This window comes from Bos indicus x Bos taurus, chromosome 16 (assembly GCF_003369695.1).
Source record: "Bos indicus x Bos taurus breed Angus x Brahman F1 hybrid chromosome 16, Bos_hybrid_MaternalHap_v2.0, whole genome shotgun sequence".
NCBI lineage: Eukaryota > Metazoa > Chordata > Mammalia > Artiodactyla > Bovidae > Bos > Bos indicus x Bos taurus.
This window is the reverse complement of record NC_040091.1, coordinates 70,050,744-70,073,632: the sequence shown is the minus strand read 5'-3', so window position 1 is coordinate 70,073,632 and position 22,889 is coordinate 70,050,744. Positions and strand designations below refer to the sequence as shown.

The 22,889-nt window shown below is 37.0% G+C and overlaps 1 protein-coding gene across 2 annotated transcripts in view; it reads right to left on the bottom strand.

The window, feature by feature from the left end:
* Positions 1–702: 702 nt before the first annotated feature.
* Positions 703–22,889, bottom strand: part of NSL1 (NSL1, MIS12 kinetochore complex component) — a 35,533-nt gene continuing 13,346 nt past the window's right edge. The window contains exons 3-6 of one of the 2 annotated variants that reach the window (XM_027565640.1): positions 19,920–20,050; positions 18,361–18,415; positions 4,736–4,803; positions 703–2,199 (exon numbers count right to left, since the gene is read on the bottom strand). In XM_027565640.1, coding sequence (XP_027421441.1) covers positions 1,921–2,199; positions 4,736–4,803; positions 18,361–18,415; positions 19,920–20,050 — 533 coding nt within the window. In that variant the 3' untranslated portion in view covers positions 703–1,920. Of the gene's footprint in view, positions 2,200–4,461; positions 4,567–4,735; positions 4,804–18,360; positions 18,416–19,919; positions 20,051–22,889 lie in introns of those variants that run through there. The other variant, XM_027565641.1, reaches the window with a different exon arrangement.

Below are 22,889 nucleotides of genomic sequence, written 5' to 3'. Positions count from 1 at the left end.
TATACTGGGAGTACTTGAGTCTTAGCCACTGGACCACCAGGGAAGTCCCTCCATTTCTCTTCTTAAAAATACTTATCGAGAATAAATTACTGATATCAGCCATGTTTACCTTAGTTAATAATGCTAATATATTTTCTTTCCTAATGGTATTTCATTTGGAACTCTGCTATAACTGTGGAGTAACACTTAGAGCCCTCTAAAAGATTTCAAGTTTCAGCTGTTTGTCTGAGGGCTTTAAAAAGAACAAACTTTTTAATTATAAAAATTTCCAGACCCAGGAGTAGAAAGATTATAGTTTCAGACAGATCCAACATTATCAAGATTTTTGCCATACTCACTTCATCTATTCCTCTCCTTTTTTCTTGGCTCACATATTGCAAACAAACCTAAAACATCAAGTTATTAGACTCTATGTATCTCAATATGAATTTCTTAAAAAGAAGATTTTTTAACAGAAACACAATTCAGTTATCTAATCTAGGAGAATTAACAATAATGCTTTTGTTTGCATGCTTTTGAGTGAAACTATTCATAGACTTTTGTACTGATATTATGAAAAAGCACGACATTAGTATAGCAATATTCTGTAGACTCCAGTTTTACAGATAAATTTAGTTATGTGCAAGGTGTTGACCTACCATCCAACCAAAGCTAAGCTCCAGAAGGCCTGAGACAAGTCTTAAAAATACACAGGATCAAGGCTGCAGTCTTTGTACATTATTTTAATAAAAACACACTATTGCATACAAATATACAGATCTCAAGTTTTAACACTCAAATTCAGAATGCAATAAAGTAGCTTTGTAAGTTTTCTTCACTGAGACAGACTTTCTTATTCATGATTATTAACATATAATGAACAAGAGAAGTACATTATTTTCCAACCTCGTGATTAGTAAATTCCTCTGTAAAGGAATGAAGGTATATAATCGTTTGTAAGAAAACAGCTGGCAAACTAGATGGCCCTGGCTACACTGTATTAATGTGAATAAGTGATACAATAAGAGCTAGAGAAACTCTACTTAAATGTTTAGAAGTATAGGCAATACTGCTTTCTCAGACTTCTTTCTACCAATCATTATATACTTGATATGTAAACATTCTCAAATGTAAAATAGTTCAATATGATTGCATCTGTATTTCTTCCACAGTGACATTTGTTTAATGTATTAATCTGATATATATTTTTGAACTGGATCCATCTACAAAAAATAATGAGAAATCCTGAAAAGAAATTATTAGTTCCAAGTCAACTTATGTTTAAAAGTTAATCTATGAAAGCAAAAGTGTGGGTAAGAAACGCCAGCTACATGGCAAGTTTTATTTCTAAGAGAAATTCTTACACAAATAATCATCTTCTTTGTCTTACAAAACAAAACCAAAAAAAATTCTAAAATTAATCCCACAAATTCAAATTAGTGGAACTTAGTGTAACAAAGTCAAAGCCAGTCTTGTCATCTGCATGTTAATTTGATAAATCAAACTGCCTTGGGGGAAGGAACCCAAGAAAACAACTGTATCTGCTACTGTGCAGAAATGATGATGACTTTCAGCCCTTAAATAAAGATAACTGTTACAGCTCTTTTTTAAACAAAGACGTATATCTGGGAAATGCAGTGGAATATGTTACTTCTGAAATTCCACAAAAGCTGTAAGGCAGCAAAGTGCTGATGGTATTTAAGGACAGTAAAAGTTTGCACTCTTAATGACTATTGACAGGCTTTATGCCAATATTCAAACAATATCCTTTTCATGGACTACAGATGAAAATATTATATCACACCCCAATATAGTGTTACTATATTTGTATTAAGGAATCACTAGTTATCTGCTGTTTAAACAAAGTCCTGTCCAGGCATTAGGCTGTAATCTAAATGTTGACAGTGCCTAATTTCACCTCTTAAGATGAATAAAAAGGGCTTATGTATCAAGATTAATTCTCTTTCGCCGCAACGGATACCATTTTCTCTGGGGGCAGTCTTTAGTTCGCTTTCTTCTCAGTACCAAGTCAGTAGCTGTCCTAGTAGAAGTCTCTGCTGGTGTGGTTTCTATTTGTGCTATAAAGCTCTCGGGTTTAACATCTGGTTTCCTACAGCAACTGGAAAAGACTTCCTGGTGGACTCTCTGGAGCTGGATAATAGGCTGCATCTTTAACACTTGGGAAAATCCATCTCCTTGTTCAATTAATGCAGGTAAGGACTTAAAAAACAAACAACAGTAATAGTTAACATTAATCTCAGGCTGAAACACAAACACACAGAGATAAGTACAATACTCAAGTCTTTAAACTGTTCAGGTCAAGCCTTTTTCTAAAACCTTATTTTTAAGTCACAGATAATTGATATTACTTTAAAATACCAATTTTAGCCGAGGAATTTTAACAAAAAGCTAAAGCTAAAAAGATGTATTCTATTCCTATTTTATAATGCCTGGTAGTAAAATAAAACTCTAGTAAAACAGGAGGTAACAGGGACTTCCCTGGCAGTTCAGTGGTTAAGAGTTTGTCCTTCCAATGCAGGAGGTGCAGGTTCAATCCCTAGTAGGGGAACTAAGATCCCACATGCCTCACAGCAAGGTGAAAAGATTAAAACACACACACAAACACACACACACCCACCCACCCACCCACCCACCCACACACCCACAGAGGAGGTAACAGAATTTCAGAGTTAAAAAATCTAATGTCTGGAATTCTGTATTTTAGGATAGTACAATTTTAGAAATCTTAGAGGAGGGATCAGCACATTTTTCCTATAAAGGCCCATAGAATAAACATTTTAGGCTGTGAGGGCCTTTACATTTGTCACAATTATTCAACTCTCCTGTTCTAGTGTTAAGAGGCCACACATGCATACATGCTCAGTCACATCCCACTCTTTGCCACCCCTTGGACTGAAGCCCACCAGGTTCCTCTGTCCATGGAATTTTCTAGCCAAAAATACTGGAATGAGTTGCCATTTCCTACTCTAGGGATCTTCAGAACCAGGGATTGAACCCATGTCTCCTGCATTGGCAGGCAGATTCTTTACCACCATGCCACCTGGGAAGCCCCAAAGAGACCATAGACAATAAACAGACGAAAGTACACGGCTCCGTTCCAAAACAATTTTATTTACAAAAACAGGTGGCAGGCCGGGTTTTAGCCTGGCCCACCCCAGTTTGCCAATGTCTGATTAAGAGCATGCTGTGAGAGAAGTGTGAGTACCAGAAAATCATGGGATCAATACACATCACAAAAGGTTATAGAAAGTAATCAAAACAGAGGAGATCCTGAAGGAGTTTAAAAATAATTTTCATGTACTAGAAATCCAAATGTTTTTGTTTGGGCAGAATACATGTCAAGAACATAGACAATTTTATTATTATAATATTAAAACTCCAAGTTGGATATGCAGTTGATGGAAGAAACTTTCACATACTGAGGTGTGGGGAAGTCACTCTGGTTTATACATGATCTAGTTTGAACCGTGTGCTAACTCAAACAGCCTGTCTTACGGCCTGTCAAGCATACCCGTACCTCTGCTTTCACCATGAAAGAAAAAAATGTGCTCATCACCCAGTTACACAAAGGGCGAAGGCACGACCCACTGCAGTCACCCAAGACAGCGAGCCCCGAGGGGAACTCAGGAAGGGAAAGCCAAGATGAAGCATTCTGTGCTTTGGATACACAGGCTCCCAGATAATTAAGATGCACATTTAAGGACATATTTCAATGACCCCAGATTCTTGCACCTTCCCATACACAGAAAAAAACACTAAAATCATTAACTTGAGACATCTGTTCTTCGCGCTTAGCAGTAATTTTTTACCAAGTCGCAATCTTGACATTTTTTTCCCCAGCCAAAAAATTCATATAGACTGGCTCCTCCCCTTCCCCTTTGGAGCAGTCCCATCAAAGCTACTGAGAAGCTCTTTCCTGGGCTATAGCCCTTGGTTTGACTCTAATAAACCTCTTCTGCTCTTCTTATTATATATTATTTACTGATTATTTGCATCAATACAGTATAATACAGTGGTTAAGAGTACATGTTCTGGAGCTAAACATCCAGGGTTTAAATCCTGGCACAATTATCTGTTTGGGCAATCTACTTAGCCCCTCTAGTTTCCTTATCCGTAAAACAAGGAAGTAGCAGTACTTCTCTCAGAGGGATAGAGTAAGGATTAAATGAGGTGATACAATATAGGTGAAACAGTTAGACGGGGCCTAATTCACAAATGCTGACTAAATGTTAGTGTTATTATCCAAAATTGTTTGATGGATTCCTAACTCTCAGAACTCAAAAAATATAGCCAACCTTTAAAGAAAGTTAAGTTAAAGTGTTAATCGTTCAGTCGTGTCCGACTCTTTACAACCCCATGGACTATAGCCTGCCAGGCTCCTCCGTCCATGGAATTCTCCAAGCAAAAATACTGCAGTAGCTAGCCGTTCCCTTCTCCAGGGGATCTTCCCGATGCAGGGATGGAACCCAGGTCTCCTGCGTTGCAGGCAGATTCTTTATCATTTGGGTCACCAGGGAAGCCCAACCTTTAAAGAAGCCAGGTATAACACTGGCACACGGTAGGTACCTAAAAAATGGTAATTATTCTGAATGTTACAGTCATTTACTAACTTCATTAAAGATCTATTTAAAAGACTACTGAGAATTCCTATTACAACAGACTAAGACACATATGAATGCTAAAAGCAAATACCTAGCTACACATGTTATTCACTTATAATTTAGTAGGTAGTTACCTTCATGGCTTCACTGATCTCCTTAGCTACGGCTCCTCCTCTGCATCTCAAGTTTTCCAACCGAGGGGCTGCAAAGAAACCACCAAACAATATTTTAGGCTTTTTAATCTAATACCAAGTCATAAAAGACAAGCAGGTGATATCTGGACAATAATCTGTGAGGACTCTTCACCTTTATTTAACAAGAAAATCAGAGGTTATTCTATATAGAAAACAGAAGATCAGTGAAATAACATACTCTATTTATTTGCATATGATAAGAAGGGAGGAAATAATCTTAAAAGAGTGTGGATAATATACCAATACAAAGTACAGGATGTTGAAATGGTGAATATTAGGAAGCACAATGTATCTACAAATGAGATGGCCTTATTAAAAAGTGTTACATCAAAATAATTCCCTACATTAAAACATTGGAAAGTGTAGGGATTAAATTCAATAGAAAATATTATCTCCCACTTTGAAATTCCACCATAATTCAGATTAGATTCAGTAGTTCAGTAATTATATCCACTTAAAAAGAATTCAGAGATCATACAGTCATACTGTTGAAAGGCGATGGGGAACATAGAATGGATAAGACAAAAACAGAAATATGAGAACTATGGAGAAAACGGCGTTTCCCAGGTGGCACAGTGGTAAAGAATCCAACTGCAGATGCAAGAGACGCGGGTTCAATTCCTGGGTCAGGAAGATCCCCTGGAGGAGACAATGGTAACCAACTCCAGTATTCTTGCCAAAGAATCCCATGGACAGAGGAGCCTGGCAAGCTACAGTCCATGGGGTTGCAAAAAGTCAGACACGACTCAGTGACTCAACAGACAGAAGATATGTGGTTGACCTTTGTGGATAGATTCAGAGTAAGAATCAGTGAAGTCTCTCAGTCGTGTCCGACTCTTTGTGACCCCATGGACAGTAGCCTGCACCAGGTTCCTCCGTCCATATGATTTTCTAGGCAAGAGTACTGGAGAGGGTTGCCATTTCCTTCTCCAGGGAATCTTCTCGACCTACGGATCAAACCCAGGTCTCCCACATTGTAGACAGAACGCTTTACTGCCTGAGCCACCAGGGAGTAAGAATAAAGACAAGCAATCTAATTAAAAATTTAATATTCACATAATTTTTTATCACTGTAAAAAGTTTTTAATATACAGTGTGGCAATAATAGGAAGTATTTAAAAATAATTTTTATTAATAAAAATGAGATTCCTACATTTTGTGTGCTTCTGTTAATTTAGTAACATTTGGTCCTATTAAAAAGACAAATCTTCCATTACATATTTCCCATTAGCTTTGTTCTACACACTGTACCAAAATCCTTTGCAAGTAAAAATGTTGTTGAAAATTTCTAAGTAATTCATCTTTTGAAAAAAGGGAGTATGAAAGTTGTAAGTGGATCTAAAACATTTCATAATCAGATTGATAAAATGCAACTCTAGTTGCAATGACTTTTTAGTTCAATTTACCTTTCCTGCATATGTAAATTAACAGAGATAGAAAGAATATTTGAAGAAATATGATGATTAAGTCAGAATGGTGGCTACCTCTGAGAGCAGCAGAATATTGACCAGTAAGGAATATAAGGAAACTTTTTGGGGCACAGAGTGTCTGTAAAATTGGGAAGCAGAATAAATATGTGTTAGTTACATTTGCAAATAATATAGTCAATATCTTCTTTTTTAACTTCAAGTTACCTTTTCAAGTAAAATTTAAAGCAATGGATCTGTTAAAATGTAAAAAATGAAATAAATAGGATATTTTCCTGATGTTTCCAGATTTTTGGACAGTGTGACTATATTTACTGTACATATGAAAACATAATGGGCACATTATTTGAAAAGGTACTATTTAAAAATAGGTTTATCCTATGTTAAAGAAGTTGTGGTACATATACACAATGGAATATTACTCAGCCATAAAAAAGAACACATTAGAGTCAATTCTAATGAGATGGATGAACCTAGAGCCTATTATACAGAGTGAATAAGTCAGAAAGAGAAAGATAAATATCGCATATTAATGTATACATATGGAATCTAGAAAAATGATACTACTGAAGAATTTATCTGCAGGGCAGCAGTGGAGAAACAGACAGAGAATAGACCTATGTACATGGGGAGAGGGGAGGAAAGGGTAAGAGGTATAGAGAAAAGTAACATGGAAACTTACATAACCATATGTAAATAGATAGTGGGAATTTGCTGTATGTCTCAGGAAACTCAAACGGGGGCTCTGTATCAACCTAGAGGGGTGGAATGGGGAGGGAGATGGGAGGGAGGTTCAAGAGGGAGGGGATATATATATCCTGATGGCTGATTCAGGTTGAGGTTTGACAGAAAATGACAAAATTCTGTAAGCAATTATCCTTCAATTAAAAAATGAATAAATTTTAAAAAATAAATATATTTAAAAAACCATAAACACAGGTTTATCCTATGTTTCCCAACTCTGCAGACAGTATCTAGATCCAAGCAGCAGTTACATACTTTAATATGTATATATGTGTACAAGTTCATCAAGCTGTGCACTGTATATTATAGCTCAATATATACAAACATACACATAATATTGAACAAAATCTCTTTTTCAACATTTACTCTAGAAAAGTTGTATTCAGTTCAATCACTCAGCACGTAGTAACACATGCAACTTGACAAAAAATTTTCTTCTGCAAACACACACTGATGGACAATAGCTGTTTTCCATCTGTTGCACAAGCAATAACAATGTAAAAAGTGCCAAGTAGTTTGGGATTGCATGTAAAATGGAGTTAGGTCCCAGGCTTGGATAACTACGAACAGATTTTCATACATGAATGTTTGGTGCTGGACTTAACTACGTTTAGTATTCTCGGCCCCTGACTATAAAACGCCAGCTATGCCCTCCCAATAGTGCTATAAGTAAAAATTTCCCCCTATTTTTCAAAGGACCGCTAGGGGGCAGTACGGCCCCCGCAGTGAGAACCATAGTGTTCCTATTTTTCAGAATTTTCTTGGGAACAAGAACCTTATTCTCTTAGTCTTGGACTCCCTCCTGCTGAACACAGTGCCTGACTTGTAGAGTAGGTGCTTGAAAAGTATGATGGATGAAGGCTATGACAAAGTTTGCCATGGAGGCACAAAGGTGAGGTCAATCCAACAAGGGAATTGAAAGGCGAGTAAAAACTTCATAGATGTTATAAGAGCTATGTTATAACATAGATGTTATAGACTAAGAAGATTTCATACTGGGTGGCTGGGGGTGAGTGGAAATAGGAGGTGGGTGGTAGAGGATGTGCTATACCAAAACAAGAGAATAAATCAAGAAAGAAGAAAACACAGGAACCAGGAAACATGATCCAAAGGAAATTCCCAGGATGATGAGGAAAGAAACAGATGGAATGAAAGCTCTTCAGCAGGTCTAAATAGCAAACAGTCCAGATTTGAACAGGAAGACAAAAGGCTCCCAGAGGAAAACCTCCAAGAAAAAAGGAAAGGGTTTTAAAAGTGGATTTGATGGAAGTGTTTACTATATTGAGAGGAATTTTACTGTTCTATTGAAGTGTTTGGGAAAGAAACAGTGAAAGACACATCAGCAAACAAAGCAAACAGAAAAATAAAGCATTCCAAAGTGGGGGGTAATAAGATGTTCAAGAAAGAAAATACACTCATTGTCTGATTACCTGACTCATACTGAAGAACATTTACATAGTCATAACAATATCAATGCTTAATACTACTGATGATTTTTGACAAAAATGAAAGTGAAGCTAATGAGTGTAGATTATTCTTTTGACAAACTTGGCTATGAAAAGGAGAGTTCAGGTAAAAGAAACAAAAGGAAAGGAAGTTTTCCGATTATTCTTTTGACAAACTTGGCTATGAAAAGGAGAGTTCAGGTAAAAGAAACAAAAGGAAAGGAAGTTTTCCCTACACGTGATCTTCTGATAGTGCATTTCTGTAGTATTATGGGCTGTCATACAATGCCAATCAGCCCTATGTATTAACTTTAGCAACTCTGTGATGGAAGCAGGTTTCATCAACCTCTTTTTTTTTCAGATGGGAAAAAAGAAGCTGTGAGAGCTGAGAAATGTATATGAACTAGATGAATAACTGAATAAACACTAAATAGAGTTAGAAACTCACAGCACACACTCTTCTATATTCTATACGTAACTTTCCAAACTACCACTTTGCCAGGAATTATACTATACTCATATGAATATAAGTTAACAAACGGTCAAAAATTCTGCTACAATAAAAATCTCTTAAGATAAAAATGAAAATAAATTATGCCTAGCAAAGAATTTTAAAAAGTCTAGAGTTAAATTTGTTTCAACTATTAACATTTAAGTACTGTTTTGTTTTTAGTTAAGTAAATGAAATTCCTTCTTTGAAAACTAAGGAGCATCAATAATTTTAGGAATAAAACTAAACACACAAATATTTAAAAAAACCCAAAGAGGGGGCAAAAATAAACACAAAAATATGATCACTAAAAATGAAATACGTCTATCTGTAAATGTATCAGAAAAGCATTCACCAACATTAACATCTACTCAGGAATTCAAAATACACAAACTTTTCAATTCCTCACTTAAGATTATTTTAAATGAATGCTCCACTTGTGTAACTAGTAAGAGCTTACAGGTACTCTTGATAAACAAACATCGGACTTAGGAATGTCTCACGTCCAGATGCCGGGTCCCTGCCATGCAGGAGATGGATGGGCTTCCTGCAGAAGCATTCTCAACGGCTCTCTCCATCACCTAATGGGAACACCTTCATGGCACCATTATTCATTGTCTCACCACAAACAAAGGTATCACTGAACCCAAATGATTACCTCCAAATTCTATGTAAATGTCACGCAGTAGAACTAATGTGCATCTGAAGTGTGATTCTCCTAATATTTTTCATCATAAATGTGTAGTATTTCAGCTACACTATATGTTACATGGGGCTTCCCTGGTGGCTTAGCGGTAAAGAATTCTGCAATGCAGGAGACACGGGTTCAATCCCTGGGTTGGGAAGATTCCTCGGAGGAGGGCATGGCAACCCACTCCAGTATTCTTGCCTGGAGAATCCCATGGACAGAGGGCCCTGGTGGGCTAGAGTCCATAGGGTCGCAAAGAGTCGGACACAGCTGAGTGACCGAGCACATGTAGGTTTACATAGGTCTTTAAAGGGTAGCCAGAAAGTTATTTATTTATAATACCATTTGCATATTTTTTCAGGGGAGAAATACAGTTCAAATTTCAAAGTTCAGATTAAGTATAAATGTCTGAAATGTAACCATTTGTAAGTGGGTGACTACTTGTAAATATTCTAACAATGGCTTAAGCAAGCTGTCATTATTAGGAAAAAAGAGGAACTGTCTCTAAGTCCTTTGCCTGTAGGGTCAGCAAAAGAACTATCATAAAGTCTACTACAGAGAAGCTTAAAATAGATCTTTGTCATCACTACATGTTTAGTGAAGGACAGGAAATAATAAAAAGGGAGCCTCGTCAATTAATTTCAAATAACTTTTTTTTAAAGTTGATGATATGAAAAGAATGATTAGTTTCACGAATAGGATCACAAAAGGTTATAAATGACAAATGAAAACTCATCCTATTGGTAGGTAGTTAATTAGAAGACTGCTGCAAAGATATATATATAAAAGTTTGCTCTTAAAAATGTGGAAGTTAGGCACCCTTGAGTACACTGCCTTCCCTAGTCACTTGCTTTCTAAAACACAGGGAAATGAAAAAGTGGAAATGAAAGATTGAGTAATCAACCTTGTTTTGCTTTTAGGTCATTGCACTGACTAAACTAGGAAACATGAAATTCCAAAAGCCTGCACAAATTCAGAAATTCAGCAAGAAAAAAAAAAGCATTAACTGAGTGTTTCCTTTCCATTTCCACTGTATTTTATGAACATGTATGAGCAAGCATGCATAATATAGGATGTTTGGCTTATACTAGTTTCTAAAAAGGGTAACTAAAGGCATGAATAAGAACCATGAGTTAAAAAGTAGCATCCCTGGTGAAAAGGAAACCAAAAACTAAGCAGTGATTTATGACTTTCTGGAAGATAACACTTTGCCACAATTTTAACTCATCTGTTTAACACACGTGCTAGGATCCTTGGCATCTACTCACACCTGCACCTCACCAGCTCCTTCAGTACTCAAGAACTGCATCTGTCTTAAGGTACCACATATTTTCAAACTCCTAGCTTGTGTTATCTGGTCTCAGTCAAGACTCTAACCTCCTGTAATGCTCTTCCCCTCTATTCCTTCCACTACAGCTCAGTAGTCTCTTGTTCTATGAATATTCAAGCTCATTCTTAGGAACCTTGTTCTAGCTCTTCTAACTGAAAAGTTCTTCCTCTTGATTGTCACAAGATAAATTCCTTCTTGTTACTTCCTCAGAAAAGTGTTTCCCATCACCTAAACACATCACCCTAGCACTGATGTTATTTATTTTTCTATTTGTTGCTACTTTCCTTCTCCCACTAGAACCTAAGCTCCACAGAGCAAGGACCCTGTCTGTATCGTTCACCATTACATCCTCCACAGTGAGAACACTTCTGGCATACCGTAGACATTCAATAAATATGCTGAATGCATGGGTAAATAATAGTCCTGTGGTAAGTATTTATTGAGCATGATGCTATATGCTGGTTTCATATAATGCAAACAAAAATGCAAAGTAAAAAACTCATGAAGCTTTCAGTTTTGTGAGAAACCATAAAGAAACAAACAAGCACATGTCATAACAAATGATATTATGGAAATAAACAAGTATTATGACAGAGAACTGGGGAGAGATTACTTTTACCAGGGTGAGTAGGAAAGATCTCTCTGTGGAGGTAGCATTTAAATGAGAAAAACTGAGAAGATGTCAACCTTAGAAGTGACTGGGGGAAGTAAACTCATGCACTTAGGATCATTTTATCTATGACAAAGGAGGCAAAAAATACACACTAAATAAAAGACAGTCTCTTCAACAAGTAGTGCTGGGAAAACTGGACAGCTCTACATGTAAAAGAATTAAATTAGAACATTCTCTAACACCATATACAAAAGCAAACTTTGCTAAAATGGATTAAAAATCTAAATGTAAGACTGGATACTATGAAACTCCCAGAGAAAAACAGGCAGAACACTCTGACATAAACCACAGCAGTATTTTTTTTGGATTTGTCTCCTAGAGTGATGGAAACAAAAAAAAAAATAAACAAATGGGACGTAATTAAACTTAAAAGCTTTTGCACAGCAAAGGAGACCATCAGCAAAACAAAAAGACAACCTGAGGAAAAAATACTTGCAAACTATGTGACTGACAGGATTAATTTCCAAAATACACCATCAGCTCATATAGCTCAATAAATAAATAAATGGGCAGAATACCTAAATAGATATTCCTCCAAAGAAGACATACAGAAGGCCACCAGGCACATGAAAAGATGCTTAACACTGCTAATTATTCAAGAAATGCAAATCAAAACTACTATAAGGTATTACCTCATACCAGTCAGAATGGCCATCATCAAAAAGGCTACAAATGATAAACCCTGGAGAAGGGGTGGAGAAAAGGGAATCCTTCTACACTACTAATGGAAATGTAAATTGGTGCACCCACTATGGAGAATGGTATGGCAGTTCCTTGGGGATTCCCTGATAGCTCAGTTGGTAAAGAATCCGCCTGCAGTGCAGGAGACTCTGGTTCAATTCCTGGGTTGGGAAGATCCCCTGGAGAAGGGATAGGATACCCACTCCAGTATTCTTAGGCTTCCCTTGTGGCTCAGGTTGCAATGAATACACCTGCAATGAGGGAGACCTGGGTTCGATCCCTGGGTTGGGAAGATCCCCTGGAGAAGGGAAAGGCTACCCACTCCATTATTCTGGCCTGGAGAATTCCATGGACTGTATACTCATGGGGTTGTAAAGAGTTGGACACGACTGAGCAACTTTCACAGCAATTCTTTTAAAAACTAAAAACAGATCTCTCAGCAATTCCACTCCTGGGCATTTATCTGGAGAAAACTGTAATTCGAAAAGACATATAGCCAACACTATGTTCACAGCAGGACTATTTACAATAGCCAGTCAAGACATGGAAACAAACTAGGTGTTTACTGACAAATGAGTCAACAAAGATGATGTGGTACATACACACAATGGGACACTTCTCACCACAACAAAGAACGAGATGCCACTTGCAGCAACACTGATGGACCTAGAGATTATCAGACTAAGTGAAGTCAGACAGAGACAAGTATCGCACAGTATTGCTTATATGCGGAGTCTTAAAAAATGATATAAATGAACTTACTGACAAAAGAGAAACAGACTCACAGCCATAGGAAACAAATTTATGGTTACCCAAGTGTAAGAGGGGTAAATCAGGAGTCTGAGATTAAAATATACACACTACTGTATATAAAATGGATAACCGACAAGGACCTACTTACTATATATTAATAGCATAGGGAACTCTACTCAATATCTTGTAATAACCTACAATGGAAAAGAAACTAAAAAACAAATACCCACACACATAGCTGAACCACTTTGCTGAAAGAGAGGGTCTACAGAGGGCCAGAACAAAAAGGAAAGCTTTTGAAATGAATCTGGAAGGGCCAGGTCACATAAAGGAATGGTGAGAAGGTCGAAGTCTATTATTCTTTAAAATTGGAAGACTTTAGGATTTTAAGCAGAGAGGAATGAAAGTTGATTTGTGTTTTTAAGAGTATCCTAAATTTCTAGTCAAGCTGGTCTTGGAAGTTCATAAACTCTCCACTTTTGTCCAAAGTACCACTGGATAAATATAGAAAAATTTTAAAGACAAATTCAAAGCATGTACAAAGTAAATTTCTATGAACCAGAAAAAAGTAGAAGAGAAAAAGCTGTTAAGTCAGGCTAAAGTTACAGATCCAATGGAGGGCAGACGGAAGATAGGCAGTAAGTAACCAGGAATTTGCTCCCCACAAGATAAAAAGGTATCAACATGCACCAGAGGGGCAGGGAATGGGGAGAGCTGGCCTCATACATGAAACCAAGGGTTCAAATGGAGTTTTCCTACCCTGAAAAGGAAGCTGGGGGAAAAAAAACAAACTGAGCTACTGAGCTGCAGCATACTTAAAGCTACACTAGATGATGGGAGAAAATGCCTCAAAGCCAGGGCCTATATTAAGCTGCCTGCTGACTTAGTGACTAGATCCACTATCACCAATATTACAGTGGAACAGGGGCCCTCCCAGTGTCAATTTAAGATGTGGTTCTTGCCTGGGACTGTTCAAGGGCCAGACAGAAGGCAACCACAAAACTACTAGACAGGAAGAGGGGAAAGCAGCAATAAGAAAGTAAGCACATGAAAAACTTGGTCAGGAAACACATGCTAAGCAAAATTCTTAAATATATGAAGAAATCACAGCCATGAAAGACAGCCAATATAACCAATGTCAAGGAGAGGAATTTGCTGCAGATAAAATAAAAATAGAGCAATCTGAAAATGATTTTAAGGTTTCAGTTCAGTTCAGTCACGTCCAGTTCTTTGTGACCCCATGAATTGCAGCACGCCAGGCCTCCCTGTCCATCACCAACTCCTGGAGTTCACTCAAACTCATGTGCATCGAGTCGGTGATGCCATCCAGCCATCTCATCCTCTGTCGTCCCCTTTTCCTCCTGCCCCCAATCCCTCCCAGCATCAGGGTCTTTTCCAATGAGTCAACTCTTCACATGAGGTGGCCAAAGTATTGGAGTTTCAGCCTCAGCATCAGTTCTTCCAATGAACACCCAGGACTGGACTCCTTTAGGATGGACTGGTTGGATCTCCTTGCTGTCCAAAGGACTCTCAAGAGTCTTCTCCAACACCACAGTTCAAAAGCATCAATTCTTCGGCACTCAGCATTTTTCACAGTCCAACTCTCACATCCATACATGACCACTGGAAAACCACAGCCTTGACTAGATGGACCTTTGCTGGCAAAGTAGTATCTCTGCTTTTGAATATGCTATCTAGGTTGGTCATAACTTTCCTTCCAAGGAGTAAGCAACTTTTAATTTCATGGCTGCAATCACCATCTGCAGTGATTTTGGAGCCCCCCAACAAAAAAAGTCTGACACTGTTTCCCCATCTATTTGCCATGAAGTGATGGGACCAGATGCCATGATCTTCGTTTTCTGAATGTTGAGCTTTAAGCCAACTTCTTCACTTTCTTCTTTCACTTTCATCAAGAGGCTCTTTAGTTCCTTTTCACTTTCTGCCATAAGGGTGGTGTCATCTGCATATCTGAGGTTATTGATATTTCTCCCGGCAATCTTGATTCCAGCTTGTGCTTCTTCCAGCCCAGCGTTTCTCATGATGTATTCTGCATATAAGTTACATAAGCAGGGTGACAATATACAGCCTTGATGTACTCCTTTTCCTGTTTGGAACCAGTCTGTTGTTCCATGTCCAGTTCTAACTGTTGCTTCCTGACCTGCATATAGGTTTCTCAAGAGGCAGGTCAGGTGCTCTGGTATTCCCATTTCTTTCAGAATTTTCCACAGTTTGTTATGATCCACACAGTCAAAGGCTTTAGCATAGTCAATAAGGCAGAAATAGATGTTTTTCTGGAACTCTCTTGCTTTTTCTATGATCCAATGGATGTTGGCAATTTGATCTCTGGTTCCTCTGCCTTTTCTAAAACCAGCTTGAACATCTGGAAGTTCACAGTTCACATATTGCTGAAGCCTGGCTTGGAGAATTTTGAGCATTACTTTACTAGCATGTGAGATGAGTGCAGTTGTGCGGTAGTTTGAGCATTCTTTGGCATTGCCTAAAGGTTTAAGATCCTCCAATAGCTAAAGAAAGGCTTCCCAGGTGCTACTAGTAAAGAACCCACCTGCCAATGCAGGAAACTTAAGAGACATGGTTCCAATCCCTGGGTCAAGAAGATCTCCTGGAGGAGAGCATGACAACCCACTCCAGTATTCTTGCCTGGAGAATTTCATGGACAGAGGGGCCTGGTGAGCTACAGTCCAGAGAGTCACAAAAAGTCAGAGACAACTGAAGCAACTTAGCATGCATGCAATAGTAAAGGAAATCATAACAGACATTATAACAAGAATAGTACAAAACAAGAATAGTACAAAAACAGAAGAAATGATAAGCAAAGTTGAAAGATTAAGTTAAAGATTTTCTAGAAGATGAGAGTCCTCAGACAAATTATACATGGAGTTGTGAGTGGAAGATGAGAAGAGGAAGCAAGCAAAACAAATTAAAAAATCCTCCCTATCCAAAACCAAAAAAAAAAAAAAGTGTATACTCTATTTAAATAAAATTGTGTGCATGTGTACAAAAGCATAAAAAAATTACCAGGAAGAAGCACAGAGATGAACCATATGTTACATAGTTGAATGAAAAAAAAAAAAAAAGAATAAAATATATTGTATATATATTAACAACTCAAAACTCCCTATGTCTATCTGCCCACATACAAATGTACTGATAAAGATCTAAGATTAGACATATCAAGCAGTTACAGTAATTGTCTATTTGAAGGTGTGTGACATCAGATATTTAGAAAAGGCAGAGGAACCAGAGATCAAATTGCAAACATCCTCTGGATCATTGAAAAAGCAAGAGAGTTGCAGAAAAACATCTATTTCTGCTTTATTGACTATGCCAAAGCCTTTGACTGTGTGGATCACAATAAACTGTGGAAATTTCTGAAAGAGATGGGAATACCAGACCACCTGACCTGCCTCTTAAGGAACCTGTATGCAGGTCAGGAAGCAACAGTTAGAATTGGACATGGAACAACAGACTGGTTCCTAATAGGAAAAGGAGTACATCAAGGCTGTATATTGTCACCCTGCTTATGTAACTTATATGCAGAATACATCATGAGAAATGCTGGGCTGGATAAAGCACAAGCTGGAATCAAGATTGCCAGGAGAAATATCAATAACCTCAAATATGCAGATGATACCACTATTATGGCAGAAAGTGAAGCACTAAAGAGCCTCTTGATGAAAGTGAAAGAGGTGAAAAAGTTGGCTTAAAGCTCAACATTCAGAAAACTAAGATCATGGCATCTGGTCCTATCACTTCTTGGCAGATAGATGGGGAAACAGTGGAAACAGTGAGAGACTTTATTTTGAGGGGCTCCAAAATCACTGCAGATGGTGACTGCAGCCATGAAATTAAAAGATGCTTGCTCCTTAGAAGGAAAGTTATGGCCAACCTAGACATAATATTAAAAAGCAGAGACATTACTTTACCGACAAAGGTCCATCTAGTCAAAGCTATGGTTTTTCCAGTAGTTATGACTGCATGTGAGATATGGACCATAAAGAAAGCTGAGCACTGAAGAATTGATGCTCTTGAACTGTGGTACTGGAGAAGATTCTTGAGAATCCCTTGGACTGCAAGGAGATCCAACCAGTCCATCCTAAAGGAAATCAGTCCTGAATATTCACTGGACGGACTGATGCTGAAGCTGAAGCTCCAAAACTCTGGCCACCTGATGCGAAGAACTGACTCATTGGAAAAGACCCTGATGCTGGGAAAGACTGAAGGCAGGAGGAGATGGGGACGACAGAGGATGAGATGGTTGGATGGCATCACCGACTCGATGGACATAAGTTTAAGCAAGCTCTGGGAATTGGTAATGGACAGGGAAGCCTGGCATGCTGCAGTCCATGGGGTCGCAAAGATTCAGACACAACTGAGTGAATGAACTGAACCAAACCAAACCGATAACAAAGTAAGTGTTACTAGGTTAATGTTTATTGTCAAACGCAGTGACTGTGATAATTTTAGCCAACTTCAGCCTGCATTTGCTTCCCCCTCTCAGTTTATCCCATTGGCTTGGGACACTTTGAAAGGGCAGGGGACATGTTAGAAGGTAAATCAGAATTCAACAAGGGTGAGGTATTCAAAGCCATAAGTATAGAAATCCCATACAAATAAATCAAGATCTTAACTGTTTTACAAAGACTTCAAAATTGGTACTTTAGAGAGCCAAAGGCAAATTCCAAAATGTCTCTTAGGAAAATTGTTACACATTTTTCAAGGTAAGAATAGAGTTATTTAAAAATATGCATGATCCACATTTTTAGCAATGTTAGTTCTGTTGCTGGATTTACAAAGTTTATATTCTTTTTATTTCTTTGTGTTTTACAAGATGCACTTAAGTGGAAAACAGAACTGAATTCAAAGGTGTAACAAGTGTACATATCTCTTAAGTTCAATATTATATTTTTATTGGATTTTATTCTGTAAATGATGAAAAACCAATGATGGTTATCACAAGAAGAAAAGATACTATGAGTGCTTTAATAGTCACTTTGGCTGTAATGCAAAGAATGGATAATATAATAGTATTAAAGACGGGAGGGTATTATAGGAGAAGGTAGATGGAGAAGGTATAATACTCTAGGTTAGGAGACTGCTTAACGGAAGTCCAGATTCCTGGGTCCTGACCCTGGAAATTCTGAGATGGTAGGTTTAGAGCTAGTTCTCATAAACCTAAGTGAGAAAAAGACCTGACTGGGAGTGAGAGCATCAAAGGGAAGATACCCCTGATGCTAAATCCTTTAAAGGAGTATCAGGAACTCCTAAAGTTACAAGCTCATGCTTCATTTTTACCACAAATGAATACTGGCTCACCTGGATCAGGGTCATATTTTAGGTCCAACAGATGTACAACAGGGTGGTACTGCTTCTAAACATAAAATAAAACAGATTTAAATTAACAACTAGGTGACTTACAGAAACATTTTCTTTGGCTAATATAAATAAATATTAGTTAGCAGTATCATTCTTTTGCCAAAAAAAACCCAAAACAAAACAAACGTCCAAATTAGATCCTGTAGGGAAGGGAGGAGAAAAGAACAGATCAAATTAAGCCTGATTTATACCTTTTAGAGTACTGCCACCTACTGCATACACTAAGCAGCAGCAACATAAAGAAGCATACAAGCAAATTAAAGGCATAGTGACAGAATCTTAAACTATAAGGTAGTTTTCAAACTATTAACGGACTGTTTTTCAAAAGTTCATTTTAAGACAAGTGGTTAGAACTTGAACTCATATTCACACAGAAATCTGTTTTTAAAAGTGTCAGCATACTAATGCCTACCTGTGATACACTGGGACTGCAGTAGCAGAACTCTAAGAACAGGATCCATAATTCAGGCAAAAAGGAAGTGGAAAATGTCCTTTCTCATGCCCAAAGCAGCAGGAGCCAAAAAAGTTTTTTGTTTGTTTGTTTTAAAGCTGTCTTTAGTATCCTCACCCCATTCATTTTTGCATCAATTTTTAAACTTCCACAGCAACACCTCATCTAGGTCAGCAAACTTTCTTTTATGTAATACTGACTACAGGTTTTTTGATGGAGAGGGTGGGAGCAGGGAGGAAGGGTAGTAATAGGGAGAAAGATACTGGAAAATAAATACATTTTGAATGTTTTTCCTGAGGAAACTTTAAAAGTAGATGAGGGAGATAGGAGTGGGGTATTTCTTGGAGAACTGACATTTCTATGGAAGAAATAAGAAAAATTTTGCTTATAACTATTTTTTCTCATAGAATGATAAGTAAAATATTTTAGATAAAGTACCTGCTTCACTCTCTGAAGCAATTCCTGAAAACTAAGCAACTGGAAAATTTATATGTGAGTATGCTAATTTCAAAAAGTAAGGACAAACCGTTAAGCAAAACTGAAAGCCACATTTATGTCTCACTCCATAGGCAATGCCATTCCAGCAAACCTCCTTCTGCCTCGTCATAATTTTTGGAGCAAAAGAAATTACACACAATTCATAAAGCAAATTTTGGCATTATAAACAGGTAGTCTCAATCTTCATCCCCAAAATACATAGCAAAGACAAGAGTCTCCCAAAATACGTAACTATATACAAATAATGTGCCAAATACAAATCACAAATAGAAGAGGCTTAAAAAATAAATTTCTTTCTCCTTCCTGGACTCAGAATTAAGTTATTGTCAGTCTTCCATCTTCAAATCCTACTTTATTATCAACAGTATTGAAAACCTAGAGTGACTTAGAAAGGGGAAGTTTTATAATAGACAAGCAGTAGTAATTCAGGCATGAAAAACAAAGAAACTGAAATATCATTTATCTCCACTTGATCTTATACTTTAACTTTTTTACTGTAGTAAAACAGACATTACATAAAATTTACTATTTTAAAGGTAAATCATCTTACCAGAATCTCTTGTTGTGCCTTTATGATTTTGATGACATATTCAAGGATCTTTCTGGGATACTGCTTACGTTTTGTGGCTAAATCAACTATGATTTCATCAAACTGGTCTTCAAGGACTTTGATATCAGAATCTATTTCAAGTGAAAAAATAATATAAAAAATTCCTTAAAACACAGTTTATATTCTATATGAAAATGTAACATAAATAAACAAAATTTAGAAAACACAAAATTTAAGGAAAACAAAAATGGCAAGTTAATGGATGCCTCACTTTGGTGACTGATTCATCTATTCATTTAAAAGTCAATTATTTATTGAGCCCCTGTGGGAATCCAAGCCCAAATCAGAGAAATACAAAGATGACTAAAAAAAAAAAGACAAAATGAGGAAAAACTTACAGGACAAAGGAATTAGAAGAAAGTTATCAAATAAAGTGTATAAAGCAAATGAACTAATCTCTAATATAAAGCATAGCATACTGACTGGCATTAAGACAAAATCCAACAATCTAATGCCTAAAGAAGACACACAAAAATATATGTGGGCGAAAATCTACAGAATAATTTAAAGCATGCAGTATCTGTGCAAATATAAAAAGAAAAAAATGTAGAGTTTTCTATTATGGCAAAAAACTAAGACAAATTAATAATGTTATGATTATGTTAAATAAATTTTCATGAAGTCATATTAAATAAGAGACTATCTAACAATATTACATGTGTCAGTTCCAACCAATATAGTAACAATATATTCTGAAGAACTACTGATTAGAAATGAAAAGTATAGTTGTACCTGGAAGCCTTATCAGTTTATAATGTCAAGCTAGTAAATATGAAATTAAAGATAAATACTAGTTTAAAATCTGTATCAAATAACAAATGATGTAAAACTAACCCTGTAACAGAAAATTTTAATGACAAGACAGAAAAATAACTTTAAAAAAAAAGAGAGAGAAATACAAAGATGAATATAACGCAACCCCTGTTCTCTAAAAGCACATGGTTCACTGGAAGAAACTACGGATAACTGCAAAACAACTTCACAAAAGCAGTGGAGGTGTGAACAAAATGCTAGCAGGACAAAGGACAACCTGAACAGTACTACGCCTTGGGAATCTGAGACTTTAAAGAGAAAGTAACATTTGAATTGGATCTTGAAATACTGATATAAGTGTAAATAAATTGCATTAAAAAAAGGTAGGGAAAAATAATATGGAGAAGCACATGAAGCAGAGAAAACAGCATCAGCAAGATCAAGAGTCTTTAGGAAAAAGTTCTAAATGGCTGCAGGATAAAGTATAAGGAAAGAAGGATGATAATATAATGAAAGAACCACACTGAAAGCATTTAACATTTGATTTTATTATTTCTTTGATTTGGCTAAAGCTATCTTATCAGCTGCTTTCCTGTGTTTTAAAATACAGTAGACCCTTGAACAATGTGGGAGTTATGGGCACCAACCCTTCACACCATCAAAAATCCAAACATAACTTTATAGTTTCCACATCTGTGTATTCAACCAACTACAAATCATGTAGTACTGTAGTATATATATGGTGAAAAAAAATTCCTATATAAGCGGATCCTTGCAGTTCAAATCTATGTTGTTCAAAAGTCAACTGTACTGATTCTCAAACTCCTAGAGAATGAATAATCACCTGGAGAACTTGTCATACCTAAAAAACAGCTATACTGAGGTAAAACTGTCATACAGTGAACTGCACATATTTAAAATACACAATTTGGTAAGTTTTGACATGTGTATACCCTTGAAACCACCACCACAGTCAAGATAATGAACATAATCCTCACCCTAAAAGTTTCCTTATGTTCCCCTGTAATGTCCCCCTCCAGCTCCTTCCAAACTGCTCTCTATCCCAGGCAACCACTCACCAAATTTTCATCACTATATTCTAGTTTTCATTTCCTAGAATTTTATATAAGTGAAGTCATATAGTACACATTCTTTTGTAAGAAGGGGAGAAATTTTGATTCTCAACAGAGGTCTCTGGAATGAGGCCCAGAAATTAAGCACCTCAGATGAAATGAATGCAGGGAATACATTAACCTTATTTTGAAAATTATTTTTCATTTTTACTTATTTATTTGGCTGTATTGGATGGCATGGGGGCTCTCCAGTTGTGGCTTAGTTACCCCAGGGCATGTGGGATCTAAGTTTCTGACCAGGGAAGGAACCCTGGTCCCCTGCATTGCAAGCCGCATTCTTATCACTGGACCACCAGGGAAGTCCCTGGAAATTATTTTTTTAAAGTAGCGAACATTAAATAGTCAAAAATACTAAAAAGCTATGTCCTCGGCTTAACTGATTTTGCATCCTGTGTGTTCTGCTATGTCAAAGTCTATGGCAGAAATAGATCTATTTATCTTACTGAGTAGAGAGCTTCATTATGGAGACGTCTGAAACATGTTAAATACATACTGGGGAACATTTTGAGACACTGCTGACATACATCAGCATAAACGTACATATCAGGTAAAGATTAATGAGGTCACGTATGACCTTTCATTCTTCAAAAAAATATTCACTAAGTCCAACTAAATTACTTCTTCTGAGAGCATTATGAGATATAGTCATTATTACTTTGAATATTCATTTAAATGAGCAGCCTTCCCTATATTTTAATTCATTATTTTAAAAGTTCAATCACTAGCCTGAAAGGAATATTGTTACTATTTCACAATCAGCTATGAAAAACAAGTCTCCCAGGTAAATCTTCTGTGTAGAGAAAATGGTTTCTTAGCGCCATCTAATGATAAAGCTAAAAACTGAAATGTATAAATTTAGTTCAGTGTCCAACTCTTTGTGACCCAATGGACCGCAGCACGTCAGGCCTCCCTGTCCATCACCAACTCCCAGAGTCTACTCAGATTCACGCCCATCGAGTCGGTGATGCCATCCAACTATCTCATCCTCTGTCATCCCCTTCTCCTCCTGCCTTCAATCTTTCTC